We start from the raw sequence: 24,821 nt of genomic DNA on the forward strand, positions 1-24,821 counted from the left end.
TATATCTATATGCTGAGACATTTTCATTTTCAATAAGTTGTTTAAAAAGTAGAGTGCTGAAACTATGTAATGTTTTTTGTATTATGTTAATTTTTATATGCTTTAATTTGAATAATTAGATTTTAAAATTTATTTTATAATTTAAAAGAAATTAATTTAATTATCTCTAATTATTAAATTAGAGTATTTATTTGAAAATAATTTGTAAGTTGATAATTAAATAGAATTTTTATAAATATTAATGTTGGATTTAGATTACTTTTCAATTACTCTATAACCTCTAATTTCATTAAAATGACCAAAGTTATCCTTATACCTAATTTTATCCGAAACAAACCCTAACCGTCTTGCTGTCGCCGTCTGTGGAGTCACCAGGAGCCGTTACTGTTGCTGCAGAGCCACCATCAATGCGAGGAATAGCGCGTGAAAGAAAGGAGTTGTCGAGGGAGAAGCAGGTCGCGCGGAGGAAGGAATCTTCACCGCCGTCAAGCTACTGTGGGCCGCAGGATCTTTCTGGAGCTGCCATCCCCTACCACCGCTGTCATGGGCCTCGTGGTTGTTCCCCTAAGTTTCCGTCACCGTTGTTTGGATCGCAGTGGTCGAAACGGCTGCTGATGGAATTCACCGGAGCTGTTCGGGGGTTGTTACCACTCCGTTGTCTCGATTCTTTCTTAATACAATAAGTTGTTTTCCTTCAAAACTTTTATAGTCATTGTTCTATTATATGTTGCTGAGATTTTTACAACGTTAATGTCTTAAGGTTGAAATACAGTTCTTGCGTGCTGTGTTTAGAGGCTATGGCTGCTGTGGGAATGGTCGGTATTGATGCCACTGCTGCGAGATAAGAATAGAAACAGAGTCTGTCGCGAACAAGGTAGGGGCTCTTTCCTTAAACTCATTTTATTTTCAAGAATTGTTATAAATTGATATTGATGCAAAAATATATTTTTGTTAATTATGTGAGTCTTATGGATTGACTAAGTTATTATGAAAGAATGTGATTGTTTACTTGATTGAATTCTTGATTGATTGAGTTGTTGTTGTGATAGTTAATGAAATCTTGATTTGAAAATCTTATTGGTATATTTATATTGAGAATTGAGTTGTGTTGGAAGTCTGGTTTATATATATTTATATTGAGGAAATGTTTGGTTTGAAACTGTTTGAGAAGGTTGAGAATTCTAAGTTATTGGTTGATGCTGTTAAAGTTGGTTCAAATTGGGATTGATGAGATTGGATGATTGTGCATTCCTTGTATTGTTTTGACTATGTTTGAACAAATGAGAGATCCCTTATGCTGATGCTGGTGACACTGAAGGTTGTTCCTGATGTGATATTGGCTATAATTGTTCTCTAATTGATTCTATTTGAGACTGAGTTTTGATGGTGATTTGATTTGAGTTGGGCCGGAGGCCGTATTTTGGCTTGATTTAGGCCAGAGGTCGAGTTGATTTGATTATATGTTGGGCCAGAGGTTGAAATTGATTATGTTATGAGATATTAATTGAGTTTTGAAATTCTTTTAACTAAAGAAGTGAACTTTCAATTTTTGGATAATTAATTATTAATTTTTGAATATATTCATAAGACGAGCGATAATCACTATAGTTGAAATCAATTCTTTTCTTATACGTATCCTCTTATGACAATTCTTAAAAAGCCTCTACTGAGAACCAGCGAGGACTATGTTCTCACCCCCTACAGATTTCCCTTTTAACGACAGACAAAGAGTTTAAGGAGTTCCTTCTTCACATCTGATTGTGTTTTATATCATTGTATGTATTATAGTTTTTCCTAGCCCTTGTTATTATATCTTTATAAGAGGGATAGGAGTTGTAAAGACATATATGCTTATAATAATTTGTAAGTTAATTGTATAAGAAGTCTGGTTTGTTTATATCAATATATATATATATATATATATATATGAGAGTTGTGATTAAAATTTGGTTATATGCACATGTTTAATTAATTAAGAAAAGTATTTTCGGTTTTTCAAAGAAAACAGCGGTATGGTTTCGAGTCAAAGGCTCTTATTCTATTATTAAGTATATAGAAGAAGTCATAATATTCTCACCATCAAAGTGGCACAGCCAGAAGCGTGACATTCTGATAGTAAGGATGTTACAGCTTATTTATACAAATTATTAGATAGTGATATCTATATAAAAATTCCTGAAGAACTAAAGATATTTAAACTATCCAATGAATATTCATAAGAGTTATACTCATTCAAATTGAAAAGACCTTTATATGGTCTAAAACAATCTGAACAAATGTGGTATAATCGTCTTACCTAGTATCTAGCCAAAAACGGATTCAAGAATGATGATATCTGCCCATGTGTTTTTATAAAGAAATCTACATCTGGATTTGTTATAATTGCTGTGTACGTTGATGAATTAAATATCATTGGAATCCTTGAAGAGATTCCAACCATTATAAAAGCTCTAAAAGAAGAGTTTGAGATTAAAGATCTTGGAAATACCAAATTTTGCTTCGACTTACAGATCGAGCATACAAACAATAGGATCTTTATTCATCAAACAACATACACAGAATAGATCTTGAAGAAATTTTATATAGATAAGTCACATCCATTAAGTACCCCCAATGATCGTAAGGTCTTTGGATGTGAAAAAGGATCAATTCCGTCCTAAATAAGAAAATGAAGATATTTTTGGTCCCATATCTCAGTGTCATTGGAGCACTAATCTATCTTGCTAATAATGCATGACCTGGTATATCATTTGTTGTGAATTTACTAGCAAGGTATAGTTCCTCTCCAATCAAAAGACATGGAAAGGAATCAAATAAATCTTTCAATATCTTCATAGAACTGTTGATATAGGAATATTATATCCATATGAATCCAAGTCACAATTAGTTGACTATGCAGATGCAGGATAATTGTCTGATCCACAAAAAAGAAGGCATCAAACAAGATACCTATTCACATATGGTGATACAGCTATATCATGGAGGTCTACAAAAACATATGATAGCCACAACATCCTCTAATCATGCTAAAATACTAGCGGTACATGAAACAAGTCACGAGTGTTTTTGGCTTAGGAGTTTAATCTAATATATTCTGTTATATTTAGACTGATTGATCATAAAATAGCTCCAACTATTCTGTTTGAAAATAATACAGCATGTATTGCTCAACTTAACGGTAGATATATCAAAGTTGATAGAACAAAATGTAACACCCCAATTAGCCTAAGCTTTACCTCGCGTCGTAAAGCAAAGGTTAATCAAGGATTACGACAGTTCTAAGCTCATACATATGATATATAGAAGGAATAATATTATCTAGAAGCCCGATGAAAGATATAGCTCAAAAATCAGGATTTGAAAAGCGCAAAACGTACTAGCGAAGCTACTAACTTAAGGCACAAGGAATAGGTACGGTATAACAACATATCATAGTAAAATAGTATAATATCATAAGACGCTAGTCACGGCTCGCAGAGTTTAAGCCGACTAGCCATATACGGACAATACATGAACCCAAATAGTAAAAACAGCTTATACAAATTTTGTTCTCTCAGATACAAGCCTCTAGGTGAAAGAAAATACAAAAGTGAGAGACATAATTCAAAATAAATTAAAAAACCCAAAAGGAGTATCCATATCCTCCGCTTCTGTCACCAACTAGATAACTCACCAAGGTGGGTTGCGACCTACATCTGAAAACAACAACAGAAATATGATATGAGAACCGGGGTTCTCAGTATGGTAACAGTGCCCAGTGGTGTAGGATATAAGACCCAGGGACGCCAAAGGCAATCCTAGACTCCATATCCATCACAAGAATTCAAGCTTAAATCATTCTAAACCAAATAAGCATAATAGGTAAAACCTTAACAAAACTTAGAACCATAGCACCATAAAAGTGTAATCTATCTTAGGGGATTTCTAATCTAATCAAACACCGCTATCCCACAGCCTTCACCAACCGATCCTCCATGTGATCCCATCGCCACCGCCTTCTAAACCTCCTCAAACCCAGTAAAAGTGCAAGTATATACAATACAAGTAAAACACAAGTATAGGCATGTATATCAATTAAGTCAAATAGCAATTAGACATGTTATACAGATAGGAAAACAATATCAAGTCGGCAAAGCATACAAACAGATAGAAGATGCACATAATGAATGTCTGCCCTACAAGCTGTGATATCACATTATCGGTTCAACTGCCAACCCGACACGTCTCCATGGAGACGTCGCCTTTCGGAATCATCATATGGGAACCCCCGAGATATACTGCTCGGATCACTATCCAGGATTGTGCGCCTGTACACTTTGGAGATCCGAAGGGATGCGAATGGGATCCATTGCCACCGACCTCACATCTAAGCACAAGCGGGACAAACCACCGCCCTTATGCCGCCGCCGCTACCTCGAACAGGCGGGATCCAACCTCGGCCCTTGCCGGGCGCATAACGTCTCATAATCTCAATATACAATGATACATCAGTGGTTCTCAGAAAACATTTTCAATATGTCATGGATCCTTTAATTCCTTCAGAGTCTTTGACTCAACCCAACCATTGCCAATTCATATTTCCATTCCTCTTCTCACTCTGCCAACCCATCCTCAGTACACCAGAAACCTAAACCTCTGTTTCTCTAATTTTTCATAATAAACATCAACTAAAACCCTTAGCCTATTTCCCATATTTCCATACTCAAAAATTAAGCCCAAGAGTCCTAAAATGGTGTTAGAGAAGCTTACAACCTTGTTGGAAAGGTAGAATAGTTGAAAACAAAGTAAAATTTGAGAAACAGAGCGTGTGCGTCCGCACAGGGGTGTGCGTGCGCACGCCCAGGAAAATTTTTTTAAAAGTGTGTGTACGCACAAGGGTGTGCTTACGCACAGGTGACAAAACTTGCAAGATTTGTTCACTCGCACAACCTGTGCCAGTGCCCCCAACAGACTGGCCTCCCCAACGTGTGCGTGCGCACGAATTTGTGCGCACGCACAGGTTGCAATTTTCCATTGATGCGCACACGCACGATCTGTGCCAGCGCTGCAAGCAGACTGCCTGCCTCTGCGTGTACGGACGCACATATCTGTGCGTGCGTACAGGTCACAATTTTTGCAGAGTGTGCGTGCGCACATACCAAAAAACATAAAATTCTATAACTTTACAGAATTCCAAATTTTCCACACCAACTTTGAATGATCATAACTTCCTCTACAAAATTCCAAATTTCACAAACTTTATATCAATTTAAAGGGTTTTCAAAGATCTTTAATTCTAAATAAATCTCAACCAATTTTGAAAACTGAGATGAAAGTTATGATCAGACAAATTTCACCAAAATTCAACTTTTACCCAAAATCATAATTTCCTCAATCTTTCATAAAACACAACCAAAAGCAAACCAAATTCCATTTGTCACCACCATTAACACTATATGTCATATTACACCAGGATTACCATATTTTCCTTTACCATTCCTCATCATCAACCTTAACATCAATATATTACATTATAATTAATCCTCATTAACACTCTCTCAACAACATTACCAAATCATCAATATTATCATCACATATATCAACACAAATCACTTCTCAACTTTACAAATCATTCATCATCATTATATCACTTTCAATTAACATAATCCAACTCAACAATCCTCAATCCTTCATAAATCACCACATACCATCATTCAACAACCCAACAACCATATAATTTCAAACATATCTTATGGGTCACTAGCCTAAATGTCCATGAATATTATATACGACATAGAGGAAACCGAAACCATACCTTGGCCGGTTCCCAATATGAACTAAATGAGCTTTCAACCAAAATCCAACCACCAATGTAACTCCAACAAGCACCAACAAGCTCCAAACTCACAATAATCAAGCTATATACATATAAATCACCACAAAATCAACCTAGGGTTCCATTTAAACATAATATCACAAGGGTTTAATGGCTCTTACCTTTTTCAACAGATTTGATAGCAAAAATCTAATGCTAAGCAAGGATTAGAGCAAACCTAAACATCCAAAATCACAAAAACTCACTTAACCCAAAGTCCTAAAACCCGAAATTTAGAGGAGAGGAACTGGGAAGATTTCGAACTTTTCTTACCAATTTCTTACATGGGTTTGTAGAGCTCTTCACAAGAAACGCGTAGCCGCTGACGGCACGCAAATCGAAGCACCATAGCTCAAGATATTAGCTTGGAAAGATTGAAGTGAATAGTGCTCAAGGATTTCTCTTCTCCCCCTTCTCTTCAGCTGAGTGTGTGTGTGTGTGTGTTTAAGTGTATTATGAGTGTTTGGGTTCATTAATGAACCCTTATATATGTTGGACTTTGGCCCAACTTGGGCCCGGTTCAATCCGTTAGTGTTTTTAGCCAGTTTGGCCTAACTTCGGACCAAACTTTTAACACTAACACCCGATTTTCCATTTCTAATGTTTTTCTAAGATTTTTTACTGTTTTCACTGTTTCTTGCGCAGCACCGAGCAGACTTGAACCGGTTCAACCGGTTCGACTGCTGATTCGCGATTTTTCACGGCTTTTCGTAGAAAACACATTTTCTGACTCGGAAGGACCTACTGAGTTCAAAAATCATATTTAAATCCCCAAATTCTCATCCTAACTTTCCGGAGTTTAATTTGGGCATTTAAATGATTTTATCCGTGAAGAATCCGGTTCTTACACAAAACATATTTCTCCCAGATTCTTCTTCACTCATGACTTTCAAAATCAAGGAATAATTAATATCCAACAGATTAGCTCAAGCAATAATTTGGCAGATTTATTTACAAAGTCGCTTCCAAAATCCTCCTTTGAAAGATTGGTACATCAGATTGGGATGCACCGATTTCAAAATATTAAATAATGTCAACAAGAGGAAGAGACTGTACTTTTTTTTCTTGATCATGTTTTTATCCCTATTGGATTTTTCTTGACAAGATTTTTAATGAGACATTTTTCATCATAAAAGATATTGTACTCTTTTTCTTTCACTAAAGTTTTTTTTCTTTGAATTTTTTTTAGTAAGACTTTAGTGAGGTATAATCCTAAATGGACATTCAAGGAGGAGTGTTGTGATATGGATGTCCATGACTTCTTTTACAATATGAGTGACTCGATTTTTCAATGTTGGGAGACTCATGTTATCAAGAGAGATTGAACATGTTATCAAGAGAGATTGAATTTAATGAGGTTTGTATAAATAGAATAGTCGAGTCTCAAATAAGAAATACACAAAATACTAGCATAAAACACATATATATATGCTATGAAAAAGTGAATTATCAAAAAATATATGAATTGTATCAATTATATTGAGATAATAATATTAGAGAATATTAATCCTAAAATTTTTTATTTATATTTTTTTTATTTTATATTTATTTCCTCTTTTTTATTTATTTATTTATTTTACAACACTTTGTTATATATAAGTATATTATTCGATGATCTTGCTCTCTTAACATATTGTAGGCCAAGGTGATATTATGCAACTTTGTCTTCTGCCTCGTGTTTCCCACTTTCCCCACTTTGGTACTCTTAGTTTTCCTTCTAGGGTTGACTTATCCGAAGCACTTATTTATACTCTTAATTTATATAATTTATTATTTTACAGATGAAATTCAAAATAAATCAAACTATAAATATAATTTTCATTATATTCGAATACTTACTATTATGAATATTATCATTGTTTTTCTTGTTCAATATTAATTTATAATAGATTTTAACATGTAGAATCTATCATGATGTAATTCTTTCTTGAGATACTTTTTCTTAATGTTTTTGCTAGAATTTTTCACTAAAAATTTATTCTTGAAATTACTTTATCCCTTTAAGACATAATCAAACAAGAAAACTTTAAGAACAATCATGCTCGTATACACTAAAGACCAACAATCAAATCAATTATTTGTATAAAATATATATTAAAAATAAATTAAATCTCCCATATATTTATATACAAATATATAATAATTAATCATTAATTTAATGATTGACATTTTGTGTACAAAAAAAATTTTTGAAGAACAATATTGAGTATATTAATATTAATAGTGTTAATAGCCTTTAAGACGCACACATGGGTTGTTACCGTATGACACTAATCACTAGTAATGTGCATCAAAGAATACAGTGTATTTGATCCATCCGATATTGAAAAGGTTTAAGTACATGTTTAACCCAAAACTTTTCCTATAACAGAAACTAATTACATTGCCTCTAAAATGTTGCTTGTTCAACACAAGAAAATTTAGACATGCCCCCAAAACATATGGGCAAAATACCACACAGCCATTATGCTGCCCTTAAGATTTCCCTTCAAATAAAATCATTATCTATGAAAGAATATTACAAATCAACTAAGCCAATAGAAAACACAATTAAAATCCATATACCATAGAAGTTTCTTCTATTTTAACATGATCACCAGCGGCCAGAAGAAAATGTTAACCTGCAGATTCGACATTTTTCCTTACTCCTTTTGTTGTCTGGCAATTTGCTTTACATCCCGGATGACGATGTTCGGTTTATCCTCTGAGCACCTAATTTTAGAGCAGCTGGTTTGGCTCCCCGGCCTCGGCCTGCTGCCAAGGGTTTGACCTTAGTGGTGGGTGCAGGAGCAGCAATAGCGGCCCAGGGGTCATCATCATCAGTTGCATTTGGTTTCAAATTTAAAGGTTTTGATGTTTTCGGAGCAGGAGCTGCTATGGAACCCCACAATTCATCATCTTCGTTCAACTTCGGTGTACTTTTGCTTCTCGAATTTGAGGCTGAAAGAAATATAAATAAGAAAGCCCACTCGATTAACACATGAGCAAACAATCAACCAAATTATACAGATTACTAGTTATAAAACAGTAGAATCCCTGAAAAATAACTGTATTTCTCAAGATAATTATCAAATTCAATGCCATCTAACAAACAACAAAAGCTCAAAGTGCGTTCTGCTTTAATTCCCTTTTAGTAAAGGCCAATCCATTCATTTGGTGCAAGAATTCACACACACACGCACATAGTATACATGACTTTCAATATCTCATTCATATTTGCAGATAATGGAAACAAGGAATTCCAAACCAGAACATTAACACTTGAATACTTGATACCTAGTTTTGTCTGTGCAACAGGTTGAGTAACTGGCCGCCGTTGAGCTGCTTGAATGTTTGCAAGAGCCGGAGCTGGCTTCGATTCTTCTAGTGGTTCCAGATCACCCCACCCATCTTTGTCATCTTCATGCTCTTCATCAATTCCGTTCTCTAGTTCCCCCCAACCATCCGTTGATGTAGGGGATGGAGGAGCAGGCTGTTCAGCAAAATCAGTTGAGGAGCTTACTCGGACAGGTACTGTTGATGGTGTTTCTACAGCTAGAATACACAAAATGCAAAAAGAAATAAACATGTTAGACCTAAAACCAACTAATAGAAGGAAACCTTTCTAGTAAAGCAAGATAGCGTCAACAAATCAAATAAGGAAGAAAAAATAACGGGTTCAGTTTTGCCTTCTCCTCACACTTCTCCATTTACTTATCCTCCCCTTCATTTAAAAATCATCACAAATGAGAAGTAAGAGGTATGCAGACGAGTTTTGGAAGCACACGATTTCATTTAAGTAGAAATATGTTGGAATAAATGAAATGTAAGTTTAACAGGAGTAACAGTAATTTTAGCTTAAACATTAAAATTAAAAATCATATCATACCACAAGTAACATACACTAATAAGCATCTTGTGTTTGTCGTACAAAATGATGACAAAATAGAGGGATGTAAATTAGATAATCTAAGATAAATGGATAAACTAAAGGAGAGGTGACTGTTACTTGTGGTAGAATCTAGAAATGTATCATAGAAATGTATCATGTAAGTCTAAAATAAAATATTACAACTAATAAGCCTACAATGTCATATAGGAATATATATTGGTTATTACAAAACCAAGAGAATAAACAAAACATTGTAAAGATGAGAAAGTCATGGTTAATAACAGCACAGATTAGACTCTGTCTCTAACAGCAGGTAGGGCACTTGACATAAACGAAAATGGACAAGAAAGGAGTTATACCCAAAGTTAATAAACCAAACTGTATGGTGGCTTCATCAGTTATATAGTAAGAACAGTTCAATCTTCAGATACCCTCTCAAAGAAAAAGGGGAGAGACAACAAATCCTTTAAGAAACTTTTCTCAGATAATTTCATTGTTTTAGAGGAAGTTCCATTATCTTAATCCTGACACTTACATTTGTCATTCCAGGAAGTCGATTTTTTATTCTCTAAATAGCTAGTTTTAGCATTATTCTGGTTAACTAGTATGATTGACTAAGGCTAATTGGAAGGCATCATTAGCATTTGAAATTATCTAAATGATAAGCAGGGTGGAACCCTCCCGCATGTCGTAGATGTTCAGTGCGAAAGTAAAGACTAATCAAAACAGCTAGATGCAATTCATGACACAAATTTAGATTATGCAATAAGCAGATCAGGTTCAAAATAAGTAAATGCCTGAGACACTAGTACCCAAAAACACACAAGCACACTGATCATTTAGCATACCTGAGCTGGCACTAGAAGTTGTTTGTGTACGTGTGCTAGTGGTTGCTGAAGCAACTGGAGCATGATGATCAGAAGGTTTACCCTTCAGGGTCAACGAGCTCATAGCCCATCTGTGGAGTGACAAGAGTTTAATCAGGAACACAAAGACAACGGGAAGAATCAATCATGTTAAACAAGGAGAAATATCAGGTACTCTAAGTTGACATGCACACTCGCCTTTGAGAATATAAGAGATATCTCATGCTTTCCTATGCTATCATGTACGTTATCATCGGTGATCCTCCCTAGTTATCACATTCATATATTTATTTATGTGGCCACTGAATCAAGTTTTCAAAAGCAGATTACAAGAGATTACATATTAACGAAAACAGTACCAAAACAAAGTAGACAGGAATTTAAGAATTAGCTACTATTTTCTGAATTTCTTTGACATTAATAGACGGGGTACTGCAGTAAATAATCATAATAAGAAAAGCTAATGCCAAAAAATGTTTAATGACATTCTTGCTTTCTCTTGTACTTTAACTTGTTAACTGACAGGCCAATAAAATTTGCACGGACATACCCAAGTAAGCCAGCATTTTCTGGAACAGATGAGCTTCCCATGCCTGCAGCTGCAGCACCCTCTGCTACATTTGTCTGGAAGAGAGAACAGAAAAGAACATGACCATCAGAAATTCAGTATCACAGATCAGCAATAAAAGGCGGCAACAACAAATTATCACGACAAAAAATATTTAATTTAGAGGCCAGTCAGCAAAAATAAAAAAGTTGCTCAACCAGTCCAACACTAAACTATATATATGCAGTCATTCATGATGGATGCAGGCCATAGAGGATAAACCGCAAATACATAAGAAATCAGTTTAGCTAAGAGAAGTTAATAAACTAATTATGTGCATACACATAAGATTTACTTACAGTTAAGCATCTGAATTAAAGATAAAAAACTTCAGAATTTACCTTCTGATAATAATTCTTCGCTATCTGTAAAAATTGATCAACAGCTTGAAATGCCTTAGCTCGAACATCACTAGTTGGAACATGACAAGGATAACATAATCACTGTCTTAAAAAGGAGAAATAACTAAAGATCTGATCATAAGAATGATATCTATTTGGAATCTGAACACACAAAACAACCAAAGCACCACATAGCACAAATAAATGCTCACACAAAGGAACATTTATCATGAACATTCCCCTACAACAGTACTGGAATTTGAAAATGGAAATCAAAAAGAGAATCTTGCAGCAATGCTAGTACAATTGTATGATGAAAAACTAAGTGAACCCATTAAAAGATATTAAATAATCGCATATATCAATTTACTAGAGAACTCCTTCATGTACAAATAGCAAAAGGGATATAAGGAAATAACAACCCATTAATCATTCTCTTATCTTCTAATGAAATGTCTTTTTCTAGAAAGAAATAAAGAAAGAAAGAAAAAAAGATGTAACCTGTCAGGATCAATTGTGAGTACAACAACATTAGGAAGAATACGCGTTGCAACTTCAGTAATGTCATAGTAGGAACTGGTGGCACATAAAGCCATAATGCCTGACCGAGTAAAGTTAAAATGGTCAGAAAATACTGCTTGAAGAATTTATCGGCTGAACAAGAACAACTCAATAAAAACACTAATAGATATGTGTATGATTGAGTTACCTGCTGCTCTAGCAGGTGGAAAAGTATCACGCAAAGCACGAGCAGTAAATGCATTAATCAACACTCTTTTTCTTGTCTGCAAATATAGTTATTAAGCCATCAGTAAACTCAACAATGAAACATAAGCTACTATCATAAAGTAAAATATAGTAAACCAATCCTATTTGAGTTTGCAGATATCATTTAGATCATACCCCATCATTTAAGTAGGTTGCAATATTTCCCAACAAGATGGTGGTATTTGTTCGTATAGCTGGTTCTTCATCAACCTACAAAGCAAATTTCAGGTTTATAAAGTTTAAATTGGAAAACCGGAAAGAGTTAAAAAAAAAAATTTCATTTACAAAAAATTAAAAGGGTAGCCCAGTGAACAAGCATCCCACGTTAGTAGTTAACGCAGGGTCAAATGCTCCAATTTGAAACGAATTTAGCAGTTATAAACTGTTAACACAGCTAAAAGAAAGCTATCATATGCTTCACTTCATCAGTCACCAGAGGCAACTAATCTATAACTCTCCAAACTTTAGTGGTATAAGCAGTACCTGTAACTTTGACAGATACTTTAATAAAGACCCTGAAATTGTCCTTTGAGAAAGCTGCAATTATGAAGAAAACATAAAAATTTAAGTAAATGAGAAACCAGAGATAATGCATAATTTTCTAACATGAATACGAAAGAAAGCATGCCTTTGGAGCCAGAGTTAGCATGGATTTGAGAGTCAGCTCCCTTAAAAAAGCAGATGTATCAGAGAACCCAGTAGCAACATGAGGGTAAACCTGAACATAAGCCGATAAGCGTCAACAATAATTGCAAAGTAATCATATTGTAGTTGAGAATCTTTCTTGATGTAACAAGAGGAGGACAAAAAAAGAATCACATACCTGCTCATCAACAATTTGTGCTGATAATGACTCTCCATATTGATCAATATGTTGAAGTAGGGCAACTCTAATAGATCGGTCATTAGAGGCATATAGTTTAACAATTGTTGGAAGCACCTAATATTAAATTATAATGATGAATACTGAATTAGAAGGAATATAGTACTTTATTAAAAAAAGAGGAAAAAGTGAAGAAACTGATACCTTGACACGAAACTCCTCAGCAGAAAGCCAGGAACCCATTTTCAAAAGTGCAGTCAAAGCAGGGGCAGCAGCTGAACCAAATTCAAGGGCAGAAGCTAATAAAGGAAGTAACTGTGAAAACCAAAAATGAGTGACATAATCAATTGGTATTAAATGAGGTTGATATAGAATTGAAAAATTATAACTTCCAAAGAGATTTACCTTCTTCAATACAATTGGACGAGGAAGCTGCTCTGCTAAATTTGGAAGCTTGCGGAAGAAGGTGTCTTTTTCAACACTATCTTTCAAACTCAGAATTTCCATGAAATGTATTGTATCAACCAACTTATTTTGAAAATACTCTGCAAATCCATAGGGGATCGACACAAATTAAATACAAGGATCACAGAGAATTAGATAAGGGATTCAATCAGGTGAGAACTATTGAAACAAGGGGAAACTCTGGATGTGCTATAGATTGTTGATAAAGCGAAATTTCATTTCAACTGTTTGCAATGACACAATAATCTCAATATGTGTATAGGCTCTAAAAATGTGAATCACCATCTTTTCTTTTTGCTTGTCTATAAATAGTTTAGCAGAAGAGTTTACAATCATATATATAAGCAGTAAAAGATGCTAAAATCAGTTTACACAAGCAAATTCTGCAATATGATATGAGCCTATCATGTTAAGAATAACCCTCAGTACACATATATAATACCCTAAACACAACAAAATATATTGGTGCGTATACCATCAAAAAGTAGGGTTTAAGGTTTAGGTTTAGAGTTATACAACACATGGCAGACTTTGGCTTAGTTTGGTAAAGCTTTTACTTTTTAAAAGTAACTTATCAAAGCTAATTTTTAAAAGATGGCTTTTTAAAAGTTGTAGCATTTATGATTGGTAAATCAAATTAAAAATAGCTTTCAATAAACACACCCAACAATAATTGTGTTTGGTAAAACAGCTTTTAAAATTTAAAAATACTATAATAGACATAAATGAGAGCATTAAATTTGAAAATTAGTTATCATATGAGGTTATATTAGACTTGTAAATTTTGAAAAAGCACAAGCCAACTTTGAAAAGCTCTATCTTAGGTGCTTTCAAAAGTACCCCGATCTTTTAAAAACTGCAAGCACAAACACATGGTCTTTTTTATTTACCAAACACAAAATGAAGAGCTTGAGCTTTTAAAAAGCACAAACACCTCTTCAAAAAGCTTTACCAAACCAAGACTTTAACTGCAGCCTGATTATAACAAAGTACAACCTTTAAAACTGATTAAACAAGGAACTTCCAACAAAAGCCTTATGCTAGCTAAGAATAGATTGCTAAACCATTTATTTATTAACAATACCATATTGGTCAAATTCATGCTTCTGAAGACCTCAATATAACAAATAAAGGCTTTAAGTAGCCAAGAGCCATTACAAGCTACAAATCAAACTAATATCACCAAGCCTATGATAATATCAAGCTAAAGAAATGTTGTTTAACTATAAATATATCAAAGAGCAGAGCACCTACCACTGTTTTCTATAAGCTTTGAAGTATTTAATCTACGAGAAGGCATGGAACTCAGTAGTCGCTGGTAATCTGGAAGCAGAGACTGAGAGGGGAGGGGGGGACAAACATGAAAAACGATTATTCCATTAGAATAAGATGTAAATCAATCACAACAGACTAAAACCACCCTTAGTCTTTGCACACAGCCATAACTAAAATATATAAACAAACCGATAAATTCCTAAGTAGGCTGACCTTTGGAATGGAGCCTGTGTTGCGCAACTCCTCTGTTTTTCCCAATCTCGTGCCAGAGAATATCTCATAGATTAGACAACCTAAAAATCCAGAATGAGGGAGGTGCACTTGGAACAGGTAAAATACTAATATATAATGGGGCAAAAAATGTTCTGTGAACCTACATGTGTGTTAGTTCACATAATTTAAACTAAGGTTATTAACTCATAATTCAAAGAACATTTATGTTAAGAAAAAATGTTTGGATAACTAATAAAATAGTTTTTATTATGCCATTCATTATAGTTATCCAAACATACCATATGATCTGTTCCCCACAAAGCAAGAATTAATTGAGGCCACAAAGTTGGCAAGTATGTAAGCATGCGTCGAAGACCCACTCCTAAAAAGCTTAATATGTTGTCCAAGGTTGGACATTGGCTTGTATATCCTAAACACAACCTTCACAGTATACCAATCTAGACCGTAAGCATGAACAATGCAAACACTCACTCACTGTGCTGAAACTCACTTTATTTAGAGCAATGGAGGTGGCCGGAAAGAAATACTAACCACAGTTCATCTAGCATGCCAAGGACCAACTCTCCAAGAAACTTAAACAATTAAGTGAAAGTTCAAGGTTTAGTTTTTATAACTCTAACCGCAAGAATTTCACACACTAGAAATCAAAACTTAATAGTATGTATATTTACAGAAGCAGAGAAACAACAGGTCTAAATGAAGAATAAGTTCCGAAACATAAGTGATGGCCATGTGCTAAATGGGATATTAACTGGCCTAGATAGCAAATGAAAGTTGTCACCTTCAGCATGCAAGGAAAAACAAATAGAAAAACACTGGATAGTCCTTATATTCCAAATTGCTATTATATTGTGTTATTTATTAAGAAGAATATAAAGGGTCAGCATATAACATACCCATGCCCCAAGAATCAATGGACCACGGAGGAGACTTCTTAATTGCAGCCCAGTCCGATTTTACCAGCTCCATTGGTTTGTATTGTGCCCCAACAAGCCATGCATATTGCTGAATGGAAAACATGAGACCATATGATGATTATATATTTATTTTTAACTACTTCAATTTTTAATTGAAAAAAAAAATCAGAGGAAATCCTTGCAATTAGCCAAAAAAGGGGTAAAATTGCAAGGGAGCATCCATTATGTCAGTCAATTTTGTCATAAATGCAGCAAGTATACAACAGATGGCTGAAACTGGAAAGCAGGTTACAGATGGCTCACTTCAGTCTACTCAACAATTACAGGGTAGTACAAGCAATCAAGAAATTACCAGCATTGAGGTAGATGAAGTTTCATTATTCCCATCAAACTCCGATAGAACATCAAAAGCATGGAGTTTCCAGTCCAAAGTTTGTGTGACGACAACACTAGCCATGCAAACATTACCATGAACCTGCAACGGACAAAGTATGTCAAGAATCACAAAACAAAACTAATGAACATAAGAAAGAAGAACATGAGAGCCAGAAACCACATTTAGCTCACAAATACTCACAAGTTTACAATCGTTATTTAAGAAGCTCACAGCTTTAGCTACTTGGTGCAAACCCCAAGCATAGTACTCATCCCTACATCCCCAATAATCAATGTATTAACAAGTGAATTTCAACTTAATTCATAAACCAGATTAACACATGACAGTACTATGAAAGTGTAGACCATAAAAAAGAAAACATAAAAGAAATAGTTTGGAGCAATTGAAATAAATACTTGACAACTGAAACTTATGAAGTAGGAACCCATTCTTACCTTTGTGTACCTTCAAGGCCTAGCTCCCTAATCTTGTCCGTAAGTGGCATCACAGGCTCAGTCACAATGTAGATGGTAACCTTGGGAGAACTGCCATCATAGGTTTCGACTTCGGTACTATGAAGAAATGACAAGATATTCGGATGCCTAACCTGAAAACCAGCACTACCATTCAAAATAGGGGGAATTTTCGACGAAACTGAAACTCTCACAAACGTTCAAAAATCTGACAGCACACAACATAACATTAAGATGAAACCCACAGTTCGGAGTCGCTTGACACCATTCCGACCCGCAGCTAAATGCCCATCCTGGGCGGTGCTCCCAGTCAGAGAGAAGATTGATACCGGAGACCCGTCATCCTGAATTCGACAAAAACTGTAGCATTATCAACCAAGTCAACGTGATATTTAGAGGACTACCATCATTCAATCTAGCAAGTCCTATGCAGAAAGCTCCATGCTAAATCTCAACCAAGAAAATCCAATAGTGAGCAAGTGCATACATGAATCAAATAAATTGTTTTTTGTTTTATTTGGTGGGGGTGGGGGGGTGGAGGAATGGCGAATAATCAACTTGGTTCTAGCAAGCATAAAAGCACATCACCCTAAATCAAATTAATAAACTCATATAGCGAGTAAGTAACTACATGATTGATCGGTTGTTGCTATGTGATATAACTAGATGAGATCAAGCAACATGTATTATAACATTAAAACTAGGCGATCATTAATAATTACAATCACAATCATAATCATAATTGTAATTATAATCCTAATGAGGGGGATAATTAGGAGGGGGTACCTTGTTGGTGCCGCGGTGATGAACCCAAGAGCCCCAAGCGGAAGGGTAAGCCTCGCCGATGTTGTAAGGCAGATCCTTCAACCCTGTCCCAGATCCACCCACTACCTCTTTCAAAAACTTGAACATTTTCTTCTTCTTTTCTAGCTTTTATTATTGTGAATTTTGGATCCCAAATCTGAAGAAGATGATGAAGGTGGAATCTACTTAGTTGCTGCTGCTAGCTACTGTGTTACTGGATCTGATTGCTTCGTTCGTTCTTTCGTTAGCTTTCTGTTCCTATGCCTTCGCAGCAAAAAGAGATCCTTATTTTAGATTCGCTACTTCAGAAACCCATCCATTTCCAGCACCTTAACTACGAAACACCAGCCATATTATTATGAAATCCTTCTTATTAATTCTGCCATTTTTTGTTATCGTTTAGTAAGTTAAAAATTAGTTTATTTAACTGTAAACACCCGAATTATTTTGGGCTCGAAAAATATTTCTGAATTTTGTTATCAATAAAAATGCTTTATTTTTATAAATAATAAATTATTTCTATATTTAATAAATTCTGTAAATATTTGATCTAAAAGATTGATAAAATAGTTATTTATTTTTTGTTAAATTATACAATTGTTCTTATATTTTTAGTAAAATTATATATTGATCTTTATATTTTAAAAATTTATAATTAAATTTTTAAAAAAATTAAAATTTGCAATTTAGTAATTTTTGCCGTTTAAAAGGTATTTGATTTAACAGAATATTTTCAGTATATTCTCTATTTTAAACATGTGAGCTACACATATTACAAATAAAGATCAATTTATAATTTTTGTGAAAGTATGAAAACCAACCATATAATTTAACCATTTGAAAATGGTCAAAAACTCTCTAGGCTATCAGAATCCACCCTATCCCTCCATAGCTCTCTAATTCTCACTTTCTCATTTTTCAAAATGGCACCCCAACCCAGCACTCTCCGTCTCTCATCTTGACTCACCATCGTCGTGCCTCTCATCCCCACTCTCCGTCTCTCATCTTGACTCACCATCGTCGTGCCTCTCATCCCCGTCACCACACTAAATCCATTGATAAATTGAGTTGCTAATATTTATGTTAATTTGTTGTTATTTTCTTCTTAGACATTGAATTGTTCGCTTTGAGCGTGTTTGAGATTGGAATTGTTCTCTTCCATTTATCGGTGTTCAGTATTGAGATTGGAAGAGAAGAAAAAGTCGACGGATAAGAGAGGCAAGATGAAAGAAGGAGACGAGACCCAACTCATGAGCACAAATACGGTGGATCCAGCGCGGCAACGGTAAACCGAGGTGAGAGACAGAGAGCGCTGGGGTTGGGGTGTCATTTTAGAAAGTGAGAAAGTGAGAGTGAGAGAGCTAGGGAGGGGCGAGGTGGGTTCAGATAGCTTAGGGATTTTTTCATCATTTTCAAATGATTAAATTACACGATTAGTTCTCATACTTTCACTAAAATTGCAAATTAGTCCATATTGTTAAACATGCAGCTCACATGTTTAAAATAGAGAATATGTTGAGAATATTCTATTAAATCAAACACTTTTTGAATAGTGGGGACTAAATTATAAATTTTAATTCTCTTTATGGACCAGTTATAAAATTTTAAAATATAGAGACCAATTTACAATTTTACTGAAAGTATAGGGACCAACTGTGTAATTTAACCTCTATCCTCTTATTTTTAATTTTTTAAGTAATTTTTATTTACTCTAATTAAATCAAACTTTATTTGAAAATAAACTTTTAACAATATTCTCACCATTTTTTCATATTAGATCGTACCGATCTCTCTGATTTCTTAATCCAACCTAAGAGAAGTAGTGAATAAAGTAAACAATCTCGATTCTTTCTCTAAACTTGATTCAAATCTTTTCATCTAAAACACCAATTCAAATGCTTGTAAGCTTTAGCAAATTGCCCTAATAGCACTTTAGTTTTGCACAAACGTGTAATATTGTATCTTTTAATTTTGCTATTAAAATACTCGTTGATAAAATTATTAGGTGCTCAGTGCTCTTAAGAGTTAAGAGTGCGTGTGTGTGTTGTGCCTCTAACCAAAAAATAATAAAAATTGTGTTATTCAATAAAAGTTGAAGTAAATGATAGATTAATATTGGAACAATTTTTTTTTTTCCAATATACTACTGTTTTAAATTTTTATTACCAAAATGTGGTCGTTTTACTTAGGTGCACTGTTTATCATGGTAACATAAACCCCTCGTATTTGTTTTCGCATTCTGACTGGATGGTGTTTAACCGAATTTCAGGCTCTAGCATGTGAAAAAACATGGAATGGCACTGTGATAAAATGGTGACATTTAAATAAATAATTTAAAAAGTATAATATTTTGATCATAAGTGTTTAGAATAATAGTATACTGAAAAAAAAAAAAAAAACTCTTAATATTGTCAGCATTTTTAATGGAGTGTCCGAATCTATGATATATCTCAATGATGTTAGTAGCAATTTTATAAATTCTACCGTTGTTAATTGCCTTGAAAAAAATTTAGCGATTTAACAAATTGGTTTGCTCAATTTCACACCGTATATATAGGGTGGGTTAAACCAACAAACCATTCATTCTTCAAAACATGCTAAATATTCATAAGCCACAAACCAGATTAGACCTCGTCAGTCTAGTCTTTCGGAGTTACACAGATATATTTGGATGATTGATTAATTTTCCTTGATCACCTCCTTCTTCAAATCTTAATTATCCATATCCATCTCTTGCTCCTTCACTCTCTCCTACATTTGATTCTATACAATTTACACACATAGCCCATTCACAACATTAAGTCACATGAATCGATCCGATTCGTCATCCGGGCGATACAGAAACTATGAAATGGCCATGAATTGCACACGAATCGTCGGAACCAGTCTGGTGTAAGAACACCATCAATCAAATAAGTTTATGGCATTGGCCTTTGTGTATCACACAGTGGGAGATCTCACTGTTGGAAAGCCTGACTTGGTTGAATTTCATGACACTGAGACACTTAAGTCAGCAATTCAAGCAATAGCAGATTCACCTGGAGGCAGCATACCAATCTGGAAGAAGAGATCATTGTCGCTGTCATCATCATCCTCAGATGTTAATGCCCATGAAGACAATGAACTGAGGCAACAAAGATTTGTTGGCATGCTCAGTTCTCTTGACATTGCTGCTTTCTTGGCCAACACGGCAACTAATAGTCAGGATCAATCTTTGGACATGGACAGGAAGCTCAACTCCCCAGTTTCCGAGGCGGTTGTCCCAAACAACTCCCTACTAAAGATTGTTGATCCTTCAACAAGGCTCATCGATGCACTCGAATTGATGAAGCAAGGAGTAAAACGCCTGCTTGTTCACAAGTGCCTTGTATGGAAAGGTTCGTGCAAGCATTTCTCGGTTGTTTACTATTCTAGATGGCTCAAGAACATTGAATCTAGCAACAGCAAACAAACAAGCATGAGTTTTCAAGAATCCTCGACATCATCACCTTCAAGAGTTACCTCGATTCCTAACAAGTTTTGTTGCCTCTCCAGAGAAGACGTGCTCCGATTCATCATTGGTTGTCTTGGAGCTTTGGCACCTCTTCCTTTAACCTCCATGGCTCACCTTGGTGCAATCAATTCGCATTACAACACCGTTGAATCCTTCAAACCAGCCATTGAAGCAGCAAAAGCAACTCCAACGGACTCCATTGCAGTTGCAGTGGTGGAACAAACACCGGAAGGCAAGAACAAGATTATAGGGGAAATCTCTGCGCATAAGTTGTGGAAATGTGATTACATAGCTGCATCTTGGGCTTTGGCGAATCTGTCCGCAGGACAATTCGTAATGGGAGTTGAAGATAACGATAACGATAGTGATATTGAAACTGAGTTGAGTGTGGATACAAAAAGACCTAAAAGATTCAGTAGCAGGAGCATTAGATTCTTGAGTAACCCTTCAGGCCCCGGCATTTTCGGCCAAAGCAGGAGCATGTACAGAGGAAGAAGTGCTCCTTTGACATGTAAAGTGAAAAGCACATTGGCTGCTGTCATAGCTCAGATGCTTTCACACAGAGCAACTCATGTTTGGGTGACTGAGGATGAGAGGGATGATGTTCTAGTTGGCATTGTAGGATACGCCGACATTTTAGATGCTGTGACAAAGCCTCCTACTGCATTTATCCGTGCAACTAAATCCACTGAGATAATGTGAAATAAGAACTGACTTGAAAATTCTTTTTTATTTTTCCTTTTTAATGATTGTGTCTTTTGTGCTGTGCGGCATGTGTTGGAAATGTGATATTTGCCAAAAGATTTTCATGTCTAACAAGATTGCCAATATTAATGTAACATAATATCTCTGTTGGTTTTGTTTAGCTCAATCTGCTTCAGCTCAGAAAATGTTTAAAGTCCTCAAATTTGGGTTTAAAATAGGGAACTTAATCAGAAACTTTTCATCCAAGTAGTGTCACATGGAATACTAATAAGGTGTTGAAGCTCATCGCAAGGTTGATTCCAATCCAAATACGGGTCCGCACTAGAGGTAGCAGGTTTAGCCATAAAATTAGCCACATTGTTTGCTGATCTTTGGATCAAAACTATGCTAACCTTCCAATTCCCATTCATGACCTCTTGAATCTTTTTAGCCAAATCCCACTCTGCAATACCATTACTGAACATCCTTCTGTTCACCAAAGAGAAGGCATCCAAGCAATCTGTTTCATAATACACCGCTCAGAACCCACTGTCCCAAGCAAACAGTAAGCCCCACCAAATAGCAAACCTCAGCAAGTAGAACGGTACTAGTTTCAAGTTTCCCAGTACAGTCTTTCAACCACCAATCATCAGAGTTGCGGATAATACAACCAAAACTAGCAAGACCATTGGAAGCGCTTAAACTAGCATCACAATTTAATTTAACTGGATTAACAGTGGGAGGAAACCGGGACAAGCAAAGAGAAGGAGTTCAGGATTGATGCATGGAGAAAACAATACGTAGCTCCTTAGCTGAGCTACGGATCAGTCTACCCACTTTGCTAGTACTCCAAGAATCATCCGAGTTAAATAAGTCCTTATTTCTATTTCTCCAAATCCCCCCAAAGGGCCGAGTAAAACACAGAAGCATCACCTTGTCTATAGCTTTTAGTCTTTTACGAAGCCATTGACTCAAATTTGGATGGTGTGAATTGATGCGTGAGCATCTTTCCTATCTTTTCCTAATAAATTTACATTTAAATTGTTGAGTTTAATCAAGAATTAATTATCTTTTAGCCATTATGGATGCTACTTTGATTCTTGTGCAATTCTGTTTATTTTAGGTAGCATTTGGCTGGATTTGGAGCACAAGAATTAAAGGAGATGACCAGCGAGGAGCGACGCGTGCACGCACCTGACGCGTACGCGTGACACCCGAAGAAGACTATCAACGCGTACGTCACGTGCAGAAAACGCAGAAAACACTTAGGGCGATTTCTGGGCCCCATTTTGGCACTCAAGTAAGGCGCAACTCTTTGTCAAGTTAGGCGCAGATCCAGTAAAGCCAAGTGGTCCCCACGTTACAAGGCGCGGACTATTTAATTAATTCTGATTTAGATTTAAATTTTAAAATAGGAAAAGATATTATTTTAATTTTAGAAATTAGATTTTAATTAATTAGGATTAGATATAAAAGATAATATTATTCTATTCCAACGGGATTCCGCACTTTATAGTTTACCTGAATCCTAGTTTTCCACTCTGAACCATGAGCAACTAAATCTCCACTGTTAAGGTTAGGAGCTCTGTCTATTGTATGGATTGATACTATTATTTTTCTATTTTAATTCATGTTTGATTTATATTTCAAGAATTGTTTTCGTTCTTTATCTTATGAATTTGGGTGGAACGGAAGTATGACCCTCTTTCTAATTGAATTCTTGTATAACTTGGAAAAGCTCTTTACTTGAACAATAGGTTGAAAACAATTTCTCCTAAATTCTAATTATCTGGATTTAATAGGATACATGACATATAATCCTCTTATATTTGGATAATTAGGATTTCTGTGGCATATAAACTAGAATTGAATTTCACCCTCTAATTGGAATTAATTGACCAAGGAATTGACAGTTGATGAGAATTAGAGGAGACTAGAAAGGTCTAAGGAATTAAGGTCTAGTCACATATATTTTGCCATGAATTAAATCTTGCATGATTAAAATAAATTAATAAGAAAAGTCAATCCGGAAAATAGATAACTCTGAAGCCTTAACTGCCTTCTTCATATTGTTTTTCCAACTTATTTACTTGTCTGTCTTCTTATATTCTGAATTTACTGTTTAATGCAATTGAGACCCAAACGCTCTTTTCTTCTTGTCTAACTAAGCCAATCACTCAATCATTGTTGCTTGATTCATCAATCCTCGTGGAATCGACCCCCACTCACCTGAGGTATTACTTGGTACGACTGGATGCACTTGCCAGTTAGTTTGTGGTTAGAAATTCCACACCATAAATACAAGCCTAAAAGGTTCCAAATCTCGTTGGGTCTAACACAATCTTTGAGACACTGCGTTAAAGTTTCAAAGCCCAGTTGACATTGATGGCAAAGATTCAACATAGCTATGCCACAATTAAACATAATCTTCGTTGTAGGAACATTACGAAAACTAAGCCAAATCAAGAACCTATACTTATCCAGAACATGATGCCACCAGATCCACAACCAATTTCCATGCTCCTCCCACCCAAATTTTCTTTTAGCTAGTCAACTATAACCACTGCTTGCCCAAAGGGGAGATCACTAGCAATTGATCCCTCAAGATTTCACTTGTCAGACCAGAAAGATTGATTCAATGAGCCAATACACCAAATAAGACACCCTAAAAGCATTAAGGCTTTCTTATTAGTGTATTAATCAGAACTCATAGCTCCAAAGTTCAACTCCATGCATATTGCATGCGTATGCTTGAACTTGAATCTTAATTTGTAGAACAAGGAATGTAGTTTCCAGCATAAATTTCACTTCTCTGCAACATTATGTATTTGCACATCCCGTTAAGCTTAGTAAATCTATTGTTCCTCAGCTATTATTTCTGAAAATTCAAAATGTCTGTTACTTGACAATCTATGTGGCCTTCCAAGTTCTGCGACAACAGAAACTGTTTTTGACCCCTTTTTTTCATAG

General features: G+C 35.2%; 2 protein-coding genes across 2 annotated transcripts; one reads left to right on the forward strand and one right to left on the reverse strand.

The window, feature by feature from the left end:
* Positions 1-8,108: 8,108 nt before the first annotated feature.
* Positions 8,109-18,048, reverse strand: LOC107465887 (uncharacterized). The gene is made up of 21 exons (XM_016084859.3): positions 17,657-18,048; positions 17,116-17,214; positions 16,853-17,004; positions 16,599-16,671; positions 16,374-16,496; positions 16,001-16,109; positions 15,084-15,163; positions 14,850-14,931; positions 13,536-13,675; positions 13,335-13,445; positions 13,131-13,247; positions 12,936-13,025; positions 12,791-12,844; positions 12,443-12,517; positions 12,249-12,324; positions 12,041-12,140; positions 11,540-11,609; positions 11,142-11,215; positions 10,574-10,683; positions 9,131-9,388; positions 8,109-8,794 (listed from the first exon to the last, which is right to left on the reverse strand). The coding sequence occupies exons 1-21, from the start codon at positions 17,780-17,782 to the stop codon at positions 8,526-8,528; spliced, it is 2,388 nt and encodes a 795-aa protein (XP_015940345.1). The 5' UTR covers positions 17,783-18,048; the 3' UTR covers positions 8,109-8,525.
* A 2,546-nt stretch (positions 18,049-20,594) lies between these two features.
* On the forward strand, positions 20,595-21,869 carry LOC107465867 (CBS domain-containing protein CBSX6-like). Its single transcript, XM_016084843.3, has one exon. It carries the CDS (start codon positions 20,595-20,597, stop codon positions 21,867-21,869), a length of 1,275 nt encoding a protein of 424 aa, XP_015940329.1.
* Positions 21,870-24,821: the final 2,952 nt, after the last annotated feature.

The sequence above is a fragment of the Arachis duranensis genome, chromosome 9, assembly GCF_000817695.3.
Source record: "Arachis duranensis cultivar V14167 chromosome 9, aradu.V14167.gnm2.J7QH, whole genome shotgun sequence".
In the NCBI taxonomy this organism is placed as follows: Eukaryota; Viridiplantae; Streptophyta; class Magnoliopsida; order Fabales; family Fabaceae; genus Arachis; species Arachis duranensis.

Coding starts and splice junctions, on each gene's coding strand:
- LOC107465887 (XM_016084859.3), bottom strand. CDS start 17,782: ATGTTCAAGTTTTTGAAAGAGGTAGTGGGTGGATCTGGGACAGGGTTG. Junction 16,672..16,852: donor GGCCTTGAAGGTACACAAAG/GTAAGAATGGGT, acceptor TTGGGGATGTAG/GGATGAGTACTATGCTTGGG. Junction 9,389..10,573: donor AACTTCTAGTGCCAGCTCAG/GTATGCTAAATG, acceptor TGTGTATTCTAG/CTGTAGAAACACCATCAACA.
- LOC107465867 (XM_016084843.3), top strand. CDS start 20,595: ATGGCATTGGCCTTTGTGTATCACACAGTGGGAGATCTCACTGTTGGA.